At 54.5% G+C, this 18,525-nt stretch overlaps 3 protein-coding genes and 1 long non-coding RNA gene across 5 annotated transcripts; all 4 read right to left on the bottom strand.

Annotated features, from left to right (window-relative positions):
- Positions 1–64: 64 nt before the first annotated feature.
- On the bottom strand, positions 65–1,178 carry LOC100821969 (zinc finger A20 and AN1 domain-containing stress-associated protein 7). The gene has a single exon (XM_003559292.3). It carries the CDS (start codon positions 1,123–1,125, stop codon positions 220–222), a length of 906 nt encoding a protein of 301 aa, XP_003559340.2. The 5' UTR covers positions 1,126–1,178; the 3' UTR covers positions 65–219.
- Positions 1,179–1,191: 13 nt separating this feature from the next.
- Positions 1,192–9,476, bottom strand: LOC100822277 (probable aldehyde oxidase 2). 2 transcript variants are annotated; one of them, XM_024459725.1, is made up of 9 exons: positions 9,239–9,476; positions 4,599–6,251; positions 3,978–4,240; positions 3,629–3,838; positions 3,313–3,531; positions 2,235–3,200; positions 2,041–2,136; positions 1,658–1,946; positions 1,192–1,533 (listed from the first exon to the last, which is right to left on the bottom strand). In XM_024459725.1, exons 1-9 carry the CDS (start codon positions 9,459–9,461, stop codon positions 1,325–1,327), a joined length of 4,128 nt encoding a protein of 1,375 aa, XP_024315493.1. In that variant the 5' UTR covers positions 9,462–9,476; the 3' UTR covers positions 1,192–1,324. The 2 variants fall into 2 exon arrangements, with proteins under 2 accessions (XP_024315493.1, XP_003559341.1); XM_003559293.4 differs by lacking the exon at positions 9,239–9,476 and adding an exon at positions 8,587–8,859.
- LOC104581789 lies at positions 7,016–8,580 on the bottom strand. The gene is made up of 2 exons (XR_729948.3): positions 7,663–8,580; positions 7,016–7,576 (listed from the first exon to the last, which is right to left on the bottom strand). It is a non-coding gene; the product is annotated as an uncharacterized LOC104581789 (long non-coding RNA).
- Positions 9,477–10,457: 981 nt separating the features above from the next.
- Positions 10,458–18,242, bottom strand: LOC100822898 (probable aldehyde oxidase 2). The gene is made up of 9 exons (XM_003559295.4): positions 17,917–18,242; positions 14,172–15,830; positions 13,484–13,746; positions 13,095–13,304; positions 12,783–13,001; positions 11,721–12,686; positions 11,521–11,616; positions 11,138–11,426; positions 10,458–11,049 (listed from the first exon to the last, which is right to left on the bottom strand). The coding sequence occupies exons 1-9, from the start codon at positions 18,083–18,085 to the stop codon at positions 10,841–10,843; spliced, it is 4,080 nt and encodes a 1,359-aa protein (XP_003559343.1). The 5' UTR covers positions 18,086–18,242; the 3' UTR covers positions 10,458–10,840.
- Positions 18,243–18,525: the final 283 nt, after the last annotated feature.

Consider the following 18,525-nt stretch of genomic DNA (forward strand, 5'->3'; position numbering starts at 1 on the left):
CTAAAAGTGTAAGCTTACGCAGTCTTCAGATAAAAATATCGATCAACGAATCCAACACATTTCATTCATTCTCCAAATTATGTACCATTACAATTTCGGCTACAAGGAAAATCAAAGAACATCGATACGATCCTATCCTATCCTTGAAGCACACGAACTTCTTGATCTGCCCTGCCCGATTTCGTTCTTGTCTGGCGATCTTGTGGCCGCGCGCGGGCTTCAGATCCTGGTGACCATCTTGTCGGCAACCACGACTGGGTTCTTCGTCGCGATCTCCTCCCGGGCGACTGTCTTGTAGTCGAATCCGCAGGCGTGCTTTTCGGCGTAGCGGTGGGCGCTGCAGAAGGTGCCCTCGCATCGGCACCGGAACCCCAGAATCCCCACCTTCTTGCGGCACGTCGCGCATCGATTCGCCGCCGCTGGCTTCACGGCCGTCACGGCGGGATCTACTGCGGCATCAGAGGCAGACTCGACGGCGACGCTGATCTTGGCCTTCTTCTCCGGAGGCGCGGCCGTCGAACTCGAAGCAGCCGCAGCAGGGGCGAAGACGCTCGGCGCTGTGCCGTCGGCGGCGGCGACGTGGTCACGGTAGCACTTGGAGCACATGTAGGCGGTGGCGGCGGCGCCGAAGAAGCCGCAGCCGTTGGCGCACAGGCCGGCGGCAGTGCTCTCCTCGTCAGCGGGGCACTTCCTCTTCTGCGCCGTCGCGGCGGCCGCGCGCTGCGACATGGCTCGTCCTCGGAACTCGACGTTCGAGATCTGCGTGCGACCGGGTGTCGAGACGGGGTCAGGCGAGAGTTTGCGTTTGGGGGGCTTTGGGTCATGCGGGGGGGCCTTTGTTATAGTAACGGCGAGGGCGAGAGCGACTGCGTGAAGGAGACGCACTGGGTTTGCCGGACTCGTTACTAGTCGGACACGTGTCACACGTTGCGAGCCCAACCCGGACTGCCGTTGTCCCGGTGGCCAGTCCCAACCGACCCTGCGCACGCGGTCGCCGGAGTACCAAAGCTTTACCGGTCGTGATCCTGCGTCAAATTCACAATTGCCATATGCTTGATTACGGGCATTAATTAATCGCGTTAGCACGGCATTAAGATCTGCGGTTTTACGCACAACTAACGTCATCACCTTCACTCGTAAGAAATGTCATCACTACTCATGTTTGGCATCACATAACATTATCAACACACGTCTGCAACTTTGTTATCTCCTGTCTTTTTTGTACACGCTACACAGACTGCCCAGCAGCACACACTGCTCGTATGTCGTATCGTTCCCTCACGTACACAGTACACACGTAGGTGGCTAGGTACCAAGCTCATCATCATGCCTTGGCGGCGGCGGAGAGGCTCTCGAGGTGCCTCTCGACGACGTCGAGGCCGCAGAGCTCCTTGACGGTGGCCATGGTCGCCGGCACGTCCATCTGGAACGTGAGCGGCGAGTCCACCGCGAACTCCTTCCTCGCCGCCCTGATGGCCTCCCGCATCGCGCAGTGCACCGACGACGCCAGCAGCAGCGGCGGCTCGCCGGACGCTGGAATTAGTTAACCAAGAATCGTCAGGGCAAAGAACACACACTCCATTGTTGATAGGGGATCATTCAAGAATCAAGATAGGGACTCATTCAAGAGGGGATTCGATGATCACTTGAGGTGTACCTTTGGAGGAGAGGACGCGCTTGTGGTCGGGGGCGCTGTTGATGAGCTCCACGTTGAGCTGCTTGGGGATGGTGTCGACGGTGGGGATCTTGTACGTCCACGTGCCGTCGTTGATCACCAGACCGTCGGCGTTGGTGGCGTACTCCTCGTTGGTGAAGAAGCCCACGCCCTGCACGAAGGCGCCCTCCACCTGGCCCAGGTCCACCGCCGGGTTCAGGCTCTGCCCGCAGTCGTACACCAGGTCGCTCCTCAGGATCGTCATCGCGCCCGTCAGGACGTCCACCTCAACCTGCCATTATTCGTCGCCAATGAGAATTTAGGAAAGAAATGCATTAGCGGTGTTGCTGCTGCGGTTTGGATCATCAGGTCAGAGTGGAAGGTACCTCACTGACACCGGCTCCATAGTTCAGGTAGCTGACGAAAGATGGGTCAGGTTTCCAGTAGGCATGCGCCGCCAAGTTCACGCTCGCCATCGTTGCCTGCGATCGATCAAGGAGAAAAGCAAACGATCGATCGTCAATTCCAGTCGTGAATTGTCACCGTGTTAGTGGTAGAACCGAAGAGAGATTTAGTTCACCTGGGCAATCAAGGCGGTCCACGACGGTCGCGTGCCGGACGTGGCCTCGAGGCTCTTCTTGATCGGCATCAGCCGCTCCACAAGCTCGGCGCAGGACAGGCGCACCGCCTCGCAGCTGTTCTCAGAGGTGGTGCTCCCGCCGGTGAACCCACCCTGGATCATGCTCAGCGAGTCGGCCTGGATCACGCGCACCATGTCGAGCGGTCCCTCTCCGTCAGGGCAGAGAGGGCCGAGCCCGAACGCGGCCATCTGCTTCACCTTGGTCCACAGCCCCTGCCCGATCTCGATCCCCCCGACCTCAACGGCGATGGATCCATCGTTCAGGATGGACACCTTCCCGGGAGTCGCCCGGAGCCGCACCTCGTACGTGATAGGCACGCACGAGATCCCACGCTTCTTCCACCTGCTCCCGCCGTTGAACCTCTCCACCGCCGCCACCCTCTGCTTGTACTCAGGTGACGCGGCCAGCTTGTCGAACATTGTCACGAGGCTGTACGTGGGTTCCTCCCCCGCGGCGTCCCCGTAGAACACCTTGAGGCTGTCAATGCCATGGAGATTCTTCTTTCTGACGGCGTTCGTGTCGGCACCAAGCATGGAGGCGACGTGCTCGATTATAGCCTCGGCGATGAAGGAGCCTTGCACGTCGCCCGGGGCACGCATCGCCGACTTGGAGGACATGTTGGTCTTGCACACCTTGACATCGAAGGAGAGGGCTCCCCAGTTGTACTTCTTCAGGGCCCCGATGATGGACATCGGCATCATCGCGCTAATGTCCGGCGAGATACCAGCGTTGATCCCGAGGTCCAGGCGCAGCGCCGTGAGCGTGCCATCCGACTTGAACCCGACCGAGTACTTGGCCTTCATGGGGTGTCGCCCTCCCGCCATGATCATGTCCGTCTTGCGGTCCAGGTACATTCGGACTGGGCGCCGCATTTTGAACGCTGCGACTGCAACTGCACATGCAACCTGAAAACACACAAAAACAAACAATACCTCCCCTTGTCAGATTGCACCAACAGAAAATAATATTAACTTAGTTTGTTATGTAAACCACTGGTTAGATTGTCGGGGCACTTACATGGCATCCTTTCATTGCCTTTCCACCAAAGCCTCCTCCGACACGCCTTGTGATGACACGGACATTGTGTAGTGGAATGCCGAGGCATTTCGCGATGACCCCCTGCGTAACCTCAGGTGTCTGCGTCGACGAGTAGACGGTGATACAGTTGTCTTCGTCAGGGATGGCCAATGCGGTTTGCGTCTCCATGTAGAAGTAGTACTGTGATTCAAGTTTCACCTGTGGTAAAAAGTAATAAAGATACTACTGATGTGAGTGTGCATAGGTCCTTTTTATGAAACTCAAGATGTACTGCATCCCAACATCACGTGTGCACCTCTCCTGATAAGATCTTGTGATCAGCTTTAGACATCTCCTTGTCGAAGTCCCCAATTTGCGTAGGAGCCAAAAATGGGGGAGTGTGGAAGTAGCTGTCATGTTGGATGGCATCCTCTATTGTCAGAATTGGCGGCTCTAGTTTTTCAGTGCTGTACTCGATCATCGCTTGCTTCGCCGCCATATAGGCGTATTGTTGAGTTTCAGCAATCTAAGTGATAGCAGAGTAACATGATTAACAAGGTAAGCTCAAATGATTTCTGAAAATATCAGGTAAACATAGGATAATATTGACAGTTGTGCATTTTTTCTTCTTCTGGAAATCGAGTTCGAGTGCTGAAAAATCATACCACGATGCCGATATTTTGACCGGCAAATTCAGAAACCGGATCACCAAAAAGCGCTTCGTCTCCAAACATCGGGAAGCTGGATCCGATATTTGCACCATCGTTTGGAATGTCCTTTGCAGAGATAACCGTGATGACCTTTTGTGAAGCCAAAGATGATTTGAAGTTGACACTTTTTATATGAGCATGTGGGTGTGTGCTGTAGATAAATGCTCCATAGAGGCAGTCCTTGGGAGCAGGGATATCATCAACATACACAGCCTCCCCTGCAAAGAACCAAGATTATGTTCAAGTGCATGTTTCCTATAGAAAGTACAGGCTCTAAAACAGAATGTGGAAGAAATGGGTTTAGGATGAAGCTTATCAGATGGTTCAGCATTCATTGAACTAGTGTACTGAACAGGAACGAAAAGGACTATCAAATGATCTTGGTCCATAATGAAGAACGTCAAATTACACTGCTTTGAATTATGCAGAAGAAAATATACCGGAAGCTTATAAGAAGTTGAAGCAATGGAAATCGAGAACTTGCAAGGTTGAGTAACTGAAAGGCTAGACAGCAAAGCAATTTAAGAAACACTCTTGAGCTAAATAAGACACGGCAATAAGAGTATAGGAGTATACCAGAAGCTTGCAGCTCCACCCCAGCTTTCATGACCGGCTTGCCGACCGGTTTGTATTCATCGTTGAAAACCATTTCTTGCCTCGAGCGAATCGGCAAATAATCGCTGGCAACCTCAACATGCTTCTGCGGTGACGATTTGACGCTACCATTCATGATTCCATTAGCACATGACCCATTGGGAGCAATAGCCTTTGCTGGCTCATCCAGGCCGTTGGCAAGGGAAGACAGGAAACTGAACAAGAAACTGACAGCCAAGCTGACTCTGTACTCAGGGTGTGTGGTTCCTTCTGATGGCAAGATGGCCTCTTTTAGCAGCCGAACTGCTTCCAGTATCACAGGTGCGCTCACCGATTTCCCCTTCAGGAATTCTTCAACTTTCCGAGCCCGAATCGCGTGATTGCCACCGTAAGCGCCGAATGCGAGGCAGATGTCCTCAATAAGGATCCCTCCTGACGCTGCATAGAGTGAAGTCCTTGCAAGGAATGCAGAGTTGACATACGAGACAGCATTGCCGAATGGTCGAGGAGATGCTCGGGAGGTCTCAAAGATGACATTCTCTGAACCCCAGTCAGGAACAGAAACGCTGAGCAGTATAGTCCTGACATCACAGGGAGGCTGCTCCAAGAACTCCTCCAGCGTCAGGCACAGCATCTTCTTGGAAGCTGTCGCAATGGTTACCGTCGAACCCGCTGCGAGGAGGACGGTAGCAATATCCGACGGGAACTCCAGCCGCTGTGCCATGATCAGGTTCCCGCCGATGGTCGCCGTGTTCCGGACGAATGGTGTGGCCACCTTGCTCAGGTGATCGGCGATCTTGCTGAACACCGGAGTTCCATCAGAAAACACCTCTATGGCCTTAGCAATGGACACGGCGGCTCCAATCTCCACACCCTTGCTACTCCTGTTGATCACTGAGAGCTCAGGAATGCCTTTGATGTCGATGTACTTGTCATGGAGGTCTTGGTCCTTGTACACTCCGGAGCCGGTGTTAGACGCCACAATCTTGACAGAGTTGTCATCGAACCAGTCTGAATCAGAGAGGCTGTGGAGCTCCCTGATGCTCTGGGGGTGGAACCAGCTGCTGTCATCGCCGGTGATCACCTCTGGCGGTATGAGGGACTTGATTTCAGACTTGAGGAAATCTGGGAAGGTGCATACAGAATCGGCGGAGTACTCTGGCAGCTTGCCGACGTCAGCGCAGCCTTTCTTCCAGAAGGTGTTGAGGCCAAGGTCCTCGAGGTCGACGTCGGCGGCGAAGCTCTTGCAGGCGTCGATGATGGGCCGGTAGCCCGTGCAACGGCAGAGGTTGCCGGAGACGGCGTGCTCGGCCTCGCACGAGGTGAGCTTGGAGAACCCCGGCGGTGCAGCTGGCTCGCCGCCAGGCTTGGGCTTGTCGGCCTTGACGAGCGCGGAGAAGATGGACATGCACATGCCGGGCGTGCAGAAGCCGCACTGGGAGGCGTGGAAGCCGGAGAGGCGCTGCTGCACCGGGTGGTAGCCATCGCGGGTGTTGCCGATGCCCTCACTTGTGGTCACCGAGCAGAAATTCACGCTGTTGACGAGCGTCAGGCAGGAGCTCGCCGAGAACTCGGTGACCTCGTCGGTGGTCGGGTCGTACTTGGAGATCAAGACCACGCATGCACCACATCCACCTACAATGAGATATAGTAATGTCAGACTGTCAGGTAATCTTGGATTGTTGGTTGATCTAAAAGTGACTTTGTACTAAGTATGACTATATTCACAGATAAAATAGTTATTCCCTAGTTATCTGTTGGAATATCATTCTGCAGACTTTCTGTGATGAGACTAACATTTTGAAGAAAAAAAATCATCGGGATGAAATGCTTTCCCCTGGTCCTTGGTTGAATCAAAATCTCAAAAACATGAATAAAATTAAGATAATTAAATTGTCTGCAGCACAAACGTTCTGGACGAAGTATTAATTTAGGACATGACTATCTCCGCATCGGCGGATGGATGAAGCTTTTAATGGTAACTTTGTTAATTCAAAAGCTTGTAGTACAAATCTCACATTTAGATCAGTTGGTTTTAAATGTTAGCTTTGTTCGAGAAATAGTATACTCGAACAAACCCCTGTAGCAAAGGAAGCTTTTGCACAGAAGAGTTGAGAGACGGCCCCCGGCGGACCGAGATCGGGTGCCCTGCGTCCCTCTATCCACCGTCAACTAAAATCGGACGGCCCGCAACGACTTTAGACACGATACACACGTATAGCAGGTTAAGAAGAAGAGGAGTGCAGCGATTCCATTACAGATCAGAAGACAGAAGGCACGTACAGGCAGACAACAGTAAGGATAGATTATACAAGCCAAATCTGAACAATTGCAATTTTGCAAAGACAAAATATACAAGCAAAAGCTGGACACTTATATAGGTATGAACAATTGAAATCTGAACAATCGTTCAGGCATACAGCAGGTTTATAGAAGAACAATAGTTCATCGATTCCAATTTCTTCACAAACCATGGAAGCCAAAACTGGAATACAAGGACAAATTATACAAGTCAAATCTAAACAAGTGAATTTTTGCAAGGACAAAACATATAAGGAAAAACTGGACACGGTCTGAACAATTGAAATTTTGAAGCACTTAGCACTGAAATCTGGACTGTTCCTACATGATCAACACTCATAAATGCCCTTAGCACTAAAATCTAGACTGTTCTTACATGATCATCACTTAGCACTGTAGCCAAATCTGGAATATTCTTACATGGTCAACACTCACAAATGCCCTTAGCACTTAAATCTGGACTGTTCTTACATGATCAGCACTGTGCACGACCCCCATATGCAACCCAAAACACCCATTAAACCGCATACCTACTTGAGGTATCCCCCTGTCAATTTCTCCCATTGCACACACTTGCAAATGCACAACACCCACAATTGCATAGAACAATAATCAAATCATGTCAAATTGCACAGCACATCACCCCAATCAACAAGAATCTGCACAATTAGGTAGCACACGCATCAACTCAATTGCACAGCACATCCATCACAAAGTTCAGCAAAAAAAGAAGAAAAACGGATACCTCCTTCCTGCTGCTGGAGTCCGACGGCAGCGAGCAACCTGAAGGTCGATGCCCACTGCTACAGGAGGGGGGGCGGGGGTTTCGAGGAGCGGGGGCGGAGGAGGCCGTCGGAACTGGGAGAGGCGGAGCGGGGGCGGAGGATGCAGTGGCGTCCGGCGGAGCCTGCTCTCCCCCCCCCCCCCCCCCCCCCTCCCGCGGCGGCGACGGCGACGGCGGTTCGGCCGAGAAGCCCGAAGATTTCTTTTTCCCCTTGCTGTTTCCTCCGTGGCGCTCGTATAGGATTCCCGCATGGGTTGCTGCTAGCCGTCGGATTGAAACTGACGGTGGATAAAAGGTGGCAAGGCAAGCCGTGCCTTTGCTCTTCGGGACTTCGGGTGCTGTTCACGCTGGCCAGGAACCCATTTTCCATCAGATGGTGACGGTCGACGCATGTCCGCACCGAAGAAGGACAAATCAAGAAAATCTTGACGTGATACGCAATGAATGAAGCTAGTAGCAGGAGCCATACATATAGCCCATGCCACCAGGACCAGATGACCGACCCTAGCTAGAGTCGTCGGTCGGTGTGTGCCGTGTTGCCTACGTGCACGTGTACAGAAACTCCTTCCGCCACTCGTTATTTTCCCCGGCCGCTCTCTCTTAATTCCTCTCGTGTTTCCCTACGTGATAACGTGAAACTGACCGGAGTTGAATAACATGGCGGCACGCGTGCATAGTACAGTAGCATGCAGCAGCACGGTCGATCGAGCAGCCATCGAGGAGCAAGTAAAAGGAACAGGAAGAATCGAACACCGGGAAGATGGAGGCCACCGTGCTAGCTCGACCCGCTTATCCAGCCGAAGATTCTCATGATTCCCATCTCACAAATTTGCAAAAGCAGAAAAACGGAAAGGAAATGAAGAGGTCGCGCGCTAGCCAGCTCACCTTCGCCGCAGCCGGGCTTGGGTCCTCTGACGGGCGTCCGCGTGCGGAGGAACTCCAGCAGCGTCGTCGACGGGTCGACGCCGGCCTCCTCGTGCCTCGCGCCGTTCACGGCCAGCACCACTCTCTCGCCCGCCGCCGCCGCCGCCGCCGGCTTCCCCAACGACCCCATCGGTCGGTCGATCTCCACAACCGCTCGTGAAACGCGCCCGGCTCTCGTTTAAAAGGACGGGCTTGGCTAGAGACTAGAGAGCGAGCGGCAGGCGGCGGTCGATCGAGGCGCCTGCACAACTTATAAACCGGGACAGTAGCGACGTGGATGGCGCTGGCATCGATCAACGGCCGGCCGAAAGCGACGACGGGGATATATTGGAACGGCGTGCGTGAGCGCTGATGTTCTCCGATACGCGCGCTAGCCCGCACGTACGCCTCACGCATCCAAGTGAAAATCGATCGTGTACACAGCACAGACCATAGACATACATTCAGCCAACGCGACGTACGTTTTGATCCGAACCGACCGGAATGGGCCGCGTGGGTGCAGCCCTGTTGAGCGAGAAATGTTTTCAGCCTTCGAAGATGTTTGCATTTATCTTCTTCTTTTTTTCTCTTTCTCTTCGTGTACGGTGAATTTAGATGTTGCGCGCTAGCTCACCTTCGCCGCAGCCGAGCTTGGGCCCCCTGACGGGCGTCCGCGTGCGGAGGAACTCCAGCAGCGTCGTCGACGGCGCCGCGCCTGTCTCCTCGTGCCTCGCGCCGTTCACGGCCAGCACAACTCTCTCGACCGCCGCCGCCGCCTCCGGCTTCCCCAACGACCCCGTCGATCGATCTCCACCAACCACAAGCCAACCTGCTGCTAGCTCCTCCTCCTCCTGCATCACGTACCCGACAAGTGTGTGCGCGGGGCAGAGAGAGGGGCCGGACCAGGCTCTCCTTTAAAACGACGGGCTTCCCTAGAGAGCAAGCAGGCGGCGGTCGAGGCGCCTGCAGAACTTAAACCAAAACCAACGTGGATGCCGCTGGCAATCGACCAACGGCCGGCCGAAAGCGACGTACGGGGATTGAAACGGCGTACGTGAGCGCTGATGTTCTCACGTACGCCGCACCGCACGCATTCAAGCTGGCGCGGGTCAAATGGAGAATGGGGGCGTGATGGTCGATCTCGATCGTGTACGCAGCACAGACACACATCCGCCCGGGTGAACTTAATTCCGGTAGATACGATTTCGTATTAATTTGCGTTGTGGGGTGGCCACATGCACAAGATTTTCTAATGTATAACCACAGCCGGACCGGATCTTTGTCTGTGTGTTCCCGAGACTGATGGACGAGTGTGCTTTGTTTTCGAGCACGTACCACCACCAGCGCGCGCTGAAATTTCGAGGAAAGCGATGTGCTATGCAGGCAGTGTGTGTACAAAGTGATCTCCGATCGGCGGCAGCGACAAATGGGCGAGATACCTTCGATGCAGACCAATTCCGGTCTGCACGAGGAAGAAGGGATGCAGACGGGACCAGATGAAACCGTGTCACGGGACGGAAGGTGGCCACTACCGGCTCGCGTGAGATCCCGCCGGCCGTGTTGGCTCGCAGGGGCGGGCCCACGGCCCGTGCTAGATGGGCTACAGCAACAGGGTCCAGCCCAGCAGAAGTACTGTTGATTCTAGTGACCTCAGCCCAGCATACCCACCCACCCACCCCCCAGGCCCAGACGCCCAGTGCGTTAGCCATCCTGCGGCACAGCGGCCCCAGAGCCCACGCCAGTCGTCTCGTCTTCCTGTGAGGCTGTGATTTTGCTCGCATCGATCCATCATCTATCGGCCTCCAGGCCCTCCACCATGTTTTATGAGAGGAAAATACATCATTTGTTCCAGATTCGACAACAAGACAATTGTCCCAAGATTATGAATTATATTATGATGTACAATATCTCGTTTCTTTACCTCCATGAATTTTTCTGCATCAACAATCTTGTTAAAATCCATGGTTTTACACACAACTTATGTCATCACCTTGCAGATTCTCTTTTCCTCTCTTGAGCAAGAGCTTCATGTATTCACCCCTGCAACCAACTCATTTTCTTTAAAGCAGCAACTCAATTTTGGCATCATACCAACACACGTCTGTAACTTGATCATGTATCTCTTCACTTTTGTACACACTGCAGACTGGCCAGCATTCACCTCACATTGGCTAGTATATATCGTCGTTCCCTTACGTACAGTACACGCGTAGGTGGCTACGTGCCATGCTTATCATCATGCCTTGCGGGCGGTGGAGAGGCTCTCGAGGTGCCTCTCGACGACGTCGAGCCCACAGAGCTCCTTGACGGTGGCCATGGTCGCCGGCACGTTCATCTGGAACGTGAGCGGCGAGTCCACCGCGAACTCCTTCCTGGCCGCCCTGATGGCCTCCCGCATCGCGCAGTGCACGGACGACGCCAGCAGCAGCGGCGGCTCGCCGGACGCTGCAATCAATTAACCAAAGAATCGTCATGTCAAAGAACGCAGTGCCTTGTTGATGTCAGGTCAAAAGAGGATCGATATTTGCCGTACCTTTGGAGGAGAGGACGCGCTTCTTGTCGCGGGCGCTGTTGATGAGCTCGACGTTGAGCTGCTTGGGGATGGTGTCGACGGTGGGGATCTTGTACGTCCACGTGCCGTCGTTGATGACCATCCCGTCCGCGTTGGTGGCGTACTCCTCGTTGGTGAAGAAGCCGACGCCTTGCACGAAGGCGCCCTCCACCTGGCCAAGGTCCACCGCCGGGTTCAGGCTCTGCCCGCAGTCGTACACCAGGTCGCTCCTCAGGATCGTCGTCGCCCCCGTCAGCACGTCCACCTCCACCTGCCATTATTCGTACCCAATCAGAATTCAGGAACGAAATGCATCTGCGGTGCTGCTGCCGCTGTTTGGATGGTCAGGTCAGAGTGGCACGTACCTCGCTGACGCCTGCTCCGTAGTTCAGGTAGCTCACGAAAGCTGGGTCAGGTTTCCAGTAGGCATGCGCCGCCAAGTTCACGCTCGCCATCGTCGCCTGTGTTCGAGCAAGGAGCAAAACAAACGATCAACCGCCAATTCAAGTGATCCAGTCGTGAATTGTCACCGTGTTAGTGGTAGAAATGAAGGGATCAAGTTCACCTGGGCAATCAGGGCGGTCCATGAAGGCGGCACGCCGGACGTGGCCTCGAGGCTCTGCTTGATCGGCATCAGCCGCTCCACGAGCTCGGCGCAGGACAGGCGCACCGCCTCGCAGCTGTTCTCAGAGGTGGTGCTCCCGCCGGTGAACCCACCCTGGGTCAGACTCAGCGAGTCGGCCTGGATCACGCGCACCTTGTCGAGTAATCCCTCTCCTTCGGGCCAGAGCGTCCCGAGCCCGAACGCAGTCATCTGCTTCACCTTGGTCCACAGCCCCTGCCCGATCTCAATTCCCCCGACCTCCACGGCAATGGACCCGTCGTTCAGGATCGACACCTTCCCGGGCGACGCCCGGAGCCGCACCTCGTACGTGATCGGCACGCACGAGATCCCACGCTTCTTCCACCTGCTCCCACCATTGAACCTCTCCACTGCCGCCGCCCTCTGCTTGTACTCCGGCGATGCGGCCAGCTTGTCGAAGATGTCGACGAGGGTGTACGTCGGGACGTCGCCAGCGGCTTCCCCGTAGAACACCTTGAGGCTGTCAATGTCGTGGAGGTTCTTCTTCCTGACGGCGTTTGTGTCGGCACCGAGCGTGGAGGCGACGTGCTCAATTATGGTCTCGGCGATAAAGGAGCCCTGCACGTCACCCGGGGCACGCATCGCCGACTTGGAGGACACGTTGGTCTTGCACACCTTGACGTCGAAGGAGAGGGCTCCCCAGTTGTACTTCTTCAGGGCCCCAATGAGGGTCATTGTCATCATCGCGCTGATGTCCGGCGAGATCCCGGCGTTCATCCCGAGGTCCAGGCGCAGCGCCGTAAGAGTGCCGTCCGACTTGAACCCAACCGAGTACTTGGCCTTCATCGGGTGCCGCCCTCCCGCCATGATCATGTCCGTCTTCCGGTCCAGGTACATCCGGACAGGGCGCCGCAGCTTGAACGCGGCGACTGCAACTGCACATGCAACCTGAAAACACAAACAACCAATTCCTCCATGATCAGATTGTAGCAACTGAAAAATACAGACAGAAAAAAAACAATTGTTTGTTGGGGCACTACTTACATGGCATCCTTTCGTTGCCTTTCCACCAAAGCCTCCTCCGACACGCCTTGTAATGACGCGGACATTGTGGTGTGGAATGCCGAGGCACTTGGCGATGACAGCCTGCGCAACCTCGGGCATCTGCGTCGACGAGTAGACAGTGATACAGTTGTCTTCGTCGGGGATGGCCAATGCGGTCTGCATCTCCATGTAGAAGTAGTATTGTGATTCAAGTTTCACCTGTGGGTGAAGCAACAATGATACTAGGTGTCAGTAGGCATAGGTCCTTTCCTGAAACTCAAGATGTAGTACATCCTAACATGAAGTGTGCACCTCTCCTGATAAGATCTTGTGATCAGCTTCAGACATCCCCTGGTCGAAGTCACCAACTTGGTTAGGAATAAAAAATGGGGGAGTGTGGAAGTAGCGGTTATGTTGGATGGCGTCCTCTATTGTCAGAATTGGCGGCTCAAGATTTTCAGTGTTGTACTCAATGACGACTTGCTTCGCCGCCATATAGGCATACTTTTGAGTTTCAGCAATCTGAGTGACAGCAAAGTAACATGATTGGACGGTAAGTTCAAACATAGACTACTATTGCCAATTGTGTAAACATTGGGTCCCAAATGTTTCCTGAAAACATTGGGTAAACATAGACTACTATTGCCAATTGTGCATTTCTTTAGTTCTTAAAATCAAGTTGAAGTGGTGAAAAAGTGTACCACGACGCCGATGTTTTGGCCGGCAAATTCAGAAATCGGATCAGCAAAAAGCGCTTCTTCTCCGAACATCAGGAAGCTGGATCCAACATTTTCTCCATTGCTCGGAATGTCCTTTGCAGTTATGACCGTGATGACCTTTTGTGAAGCCAAAGATGGTTTGAAATTGACACCTTTTATATAAGCATGTGGATGTGTGCTGTAGATAAATGCTCCATAGAGGCAATCGTTGGGAGCAGGGATGTCATCAACATACACAGCCTCCCCTGCAAAGAACCAAGATTATGTTCAAGTGCATGTTTCAGGATAGAAATTAGAGGCTCAAAAACATAATGTGGAAGAAATAGGTGCAGGGATGAAGCTTATCAGATGGTTCAGCATTCATTGAACTAGTGTAGTGTACTAGAGATAAACGAAAAGGACTATCAAATGATCTTGGCCCATTAAGAAGAGTCTATATCAAATGACACTGTTTTGAATTATGGATAATACAATATAAGCATATAAGAAGATTTTTTAGGGATATGCTTATAAGAAGTTGAAGCTATGGAATTTAAAAAGTTCAAGTGCGACCATACATATGAAATCTAAGTGTTGCAAGGTTGAGTAACTGAAAAGCTAGAGAAAAAAGTAGTTGAAGGAAAAACTGGTGAGCTAAATAAGACACTGGAATAAGAGTATAGGAGTAAACCAGAAGCTTGCAGCTCCACCCCGGCTTTCATGAGCGGCTTGCCGACCGGTTTGTATTCGCCACTGAAAGCTATTTCTTGCCTCGAGCGAATCGGCAAATAATCGCTGGCAACCTCAAGACGCTTCTCCTGTGACGATTGGACGCTACCATTCACGACTCCATTACCACATGACCCGTTGGGAGCGATAGAATTTGCCGGCATGTCCAGGCCGTTGGAAAGTGAAGACAGGAAACTGAACAAGAAACTGACAGCCAAGCTAACTCTATACTCAGGGTGTGTGGTTCCTTCTGACGGCGAGATGACATCTTTCAGCAGCCGAACTGCTTCAAGTATCACCTGCGCGCTCACCGATTTCCCCTTCAGGAATTCCTCAACCTTTCGAGCCCGGATTGCATGATCGACACCGTAAGCGCCGAATGCGAGGCAGATGTCCTCAATAACAATAAGGATCCCTCCTGAAGCTGTACCCCCTGAAGTCCTTGCCAGGAATGCAGAATTTACATAGGAGACGGCATTGCCGAATGGTCGAGGAGATGCTCGAGAGGTCTCAAAGATGACATTGTCTGAACCCCAGTCAGGAACAAACACGCTGAGCAGTATGGTCTTGACTTCACAGGGAGGCTGCTCCAAGAACTCCTCCAGCGTCAGGCACAACATCTTCTTGGAAGCCGTCTGGATGGTGACCGTCGAGCCCGCGGCGAGGAGAACGGTGGCGATGTCTGACGCAAAGTCCAGGCGCTGCGCCATGACCAGGTTCCCGCCGATGGTCGCCGTGTTCCGGACAAACGGCGAGGCCACCTTGCTCAAGTGATCGGCAATCTTGCTGAACACCGGAGTTCCATCGGAAAACACCTCGATGGCTTTAGCAATGGACACGGCGGCTCCGAGCTCCACGCCCTTGCTGCTCCTGTTGATCACCGAGAGCTCCGGGATCCCTTTGATGTCGATGTACTTGTCATGGAGGTCTTGGTCCTTGTACACGCCGGAGCCGGTGTTCGATGCCACGACCTTGACAGTGTTTTCGTCGAACCAGTCTGAATCGAAGAGGCTATGCAGCTCCCCGATGCTCTTGGGGTGGTACCAGCCACCATCATCGCCGGTGATCACCGTCGGCGGTACCAGGGACTTGATCTCTGACTTGAGGAACTCCGGGAACGTGCATACAGAGCCGGCAGAGTACTCCGGGAGCTTGGCGATGTCGGCGCAGCTTTTCTTCCAGAAGGTGTTGAGGCCGAGGTCCTCGAGGTCAACATCGGCAGCGAAGCTCCTGCAGGCGTCGACAATTGGCCGGTAGCCAGTGCAGCGGCAGAGGTTGCCGGAGACAGCGTGCTCGGCCTCGCACGAGGTGAGCTTGGAGAACCCCGGCGGTGCAGCAGGCTCGGTGCCGGGCTTGGGCTTGTCGGCCTTGACGAGCGCGGAGAAGATGGACATGCACATGCCGGGGGTGCAGAAGCCGCACTGGGAGGCGTGGAAGCCGGAGAGGCGCTGCTGGACGGGGTGGTAGCCATCCCGGGTGTTGCCGATGCCCTCGCTGGTGGTCACAGAGCAGAGGTTCACGCTGTTGACTAGCGTCAGGCAGGAGCTCGCCGAGAACTCGGTCACCTCGTCGGTGGCCGGGTCGTACTTGGAGATCAGGACCACGCATGCGCCGCATCCACCTGCAATGAAATGGAGCAAACGTCAGATTGTCAATTAATCGTGAGTCCTGATAAAACATACAGTGCTACTAATTGATTAACTTAAAATTGAGTAGCAGAGCAGCTCGTGTAGACGAGACTTGAGAGCCACCGCCGGCCGGCCCGGACGGGATGCCGCCCAGGTTGGCCAGCTTCCAACAACATCTAGCAGGAACATCTAGCATGGGCACATTTTTCTATGGCTCCGTCTGGGCTTTGCCGTTTCTATCAGATCGTGACGACGCACATCCACACGAAGGACAAATCGAGAAAATGTTGATGTGAATGAAGTAGCCCACAGCGCCGGATAATCCTAGAGGCGGTGTGTGTGCCTTGGAGCGGCAGGGTGGAGGCGAGCCGAGACGAAGAGCAAACGAGCCTCTTCAGTCGGCTCGGCTCGGGCTGGCTCGGTCTAGCGCCCGCGTCGGCCAAGCATCGCCGGCAGGCAACGGCGGCGGATCGAAGCGCCAGGTCGACTAGGAACTAGCAGAACAGAGCAGACGGCACAGGGAAGAAGAGGGTGTCGGCACCCGTGTACTCGGGCCTCGGGGAGAGGAAGAGGACGCCGCGTCCTCGCCGTCGGCCGGCCGGAGATGCTGCAGCTTGACGCGAGGCAAGCTCAGAAGTGGGGGTAGGCGGAGGGGGGTTCTGCAGCGGGCGGCATGCACGGTTGATGGCGCTGTGGCCTGCGGCAAAAGGCGGGCGGGGCGGCGGGCGTGCGGCGCCGCCGCCGCAACCACCAGAGCGAGCGAACGGGAGGGCTATGGGGCTATGGGCTGCGCCTGCGGGCCTGATGGAGTAGGTGCAGGCAATTTGGTTCGGAACTGGGTCGCGATTCACTGGGCCGTGCGTGGTGGGCTACCAATTTCGTTCGGGTCACGGGCTCGGTCCAGCTCGCCAGTCCAAGCTCGTTTGTCCACCCATCGATCCTACGTGCACGTGTACAGAAATTCCTTTCGCACTCATTGTTTCCGTATTCGGTTTTGGGAATAACGCCCCGGCCCGGCCCGAAAAAAGGAATTCGGGGAACTGAAACGGCCCAAAACGAGCTCTTATATCTAAGGCTCAGAGGGGCCGTTTCGGTTCCAAATCCGAACCGCGCCGTCGCCACAATGAGGCCGGCCGGCTCCTCCAGCCATCGATGCGGCCGCCATATCGCTTCCCCGCACGAGCGAGAACCCCTAGTTCCCCACCGTGGTTGGGAAACATAATCACTGTCGCCGACGCCCTCCTCTTCCCCGATGAGCGTCGCCGCTGTTTTGGTGCTCACCGACATGGTATGCTCAAGTGGTATCACCATTGTGAGCTTAGCGGCGTCGCCGCACAACGGTGGGACGCCTACCTCCTGGAGGAGGCAGAGCAGAGAGGGTGGCGGCAGCTGCGAGTTTGTCGCCGGCGCCGATGCCGGAGATGGAGGAGGAGGAGGGGGAGTGGGCCATGGAGGAGGGAGAGGCGGAGAGTTCGACCGCCGGCTCCTCCCGGTGGCCGCCTTGGAGGCGGCACCGGAGGGGGACGAGGCGGTCTGCCTCCAGTCCAAGGAGACGGCATCGGCGGAAGGGGCAAGAAGGAAGGCGGAGTTCGACGCCGACCTCGTGAAGGCGATCCGCCGCTACCGCACCGACAAGTAGGCTCGCCCAGCCCATATGAATCTATGTGTATGTTTATTTTAAGTAAAACTCGGATAAATCTGTATCAATATGTATGTTTGTTTTGGCTCATGTCTGTATGAACGCGCAAATTACAGTTTCAAATAGTTCGTATTTGAGTTCAGCAACCGATCTGCGCAAAACTTTGTTGAACTGAAAACTAGGATTCAGTTCAACCGAACTCAGCAGTTCGGATTGGCCGGGTTCGGTAACAGCCAGACATGACTGAGCCCCGCGTGCAGCACGGGTTGATCGACCTAACTAAAAGGAGCATAAAACAACCGTACCAATCGATCTCCCCACGCCGGACCGGCCGGTCGGAGCTCGATCCGCTTATCCAGCCGAAGATTCTCATGATCTCATTCTCACAAAAAGTAGTGAAAAAGCAAATTTTACATTAGGAGTCGCACGCTAGCTCTCACCTTCGCCGCAGCCGAGCTTGGGGCCCCTGACGGGCGTCCGCGTGCGGAGGAACTCGAGCAGCGTCATCGACGGGGCCACGCCGGCTGCCTCCTCGTGCCTCGCGCCGTTCACGGCCAGCACCAGCTTCTCCCCCGCCGACGCCGAAGCCACCTTCCCCAGCGAACCCATCTCCGACCACAACGCACAAGCCTGCTCCTGCTTACACGGCTGCACCACTCGTGAAGTGCGCGGGGGCAGAGAGGCCGGACGAGCTCTCTAGCTGCTCTCCTTAAAACGACGGACTTGGATCAATCAGAATGGCGGGCGGGATCAGCTTAATGAATTGATGATGACACAATTAACTGGACTAGTTCAAGCCAGTGCTACTGCCACTTCATCGGTGATGTCAGTTTGGTCGGAATATTTTAGGAGAAGGGCCGGGAGCGTATATATACGAGAGCATAGTTGCTCTGTGGTTGGGTATCGTCGAGTGGCAGGCGACCACGTAGGCACGTAGCGTGGCTTCGTAGTCGTAGATACGATACGATGCGCTGTGGGGGCGGCTACGTACATGCATAGTCAACCTCATGACGCGAGTATAAACTGGACTACTGTGTTTTCTGATAATC

This window comes from Brachypodium distachyon, chromosome 1 (assembly GCF_000005505.3).
Source record: "Brachypodium distachyon strain Bd21 chromosome 1, Brachypodium_distachyon_v3.0, whole genome shotgun sequence".
Taxonomy (NCBI): domain Eukaryota; kingdom Viridiplantae; phylum Streptophyta; class Magnoliopsida; order Poales; family Poaceae; genus Brachypodium; species Brachypodium distachyon.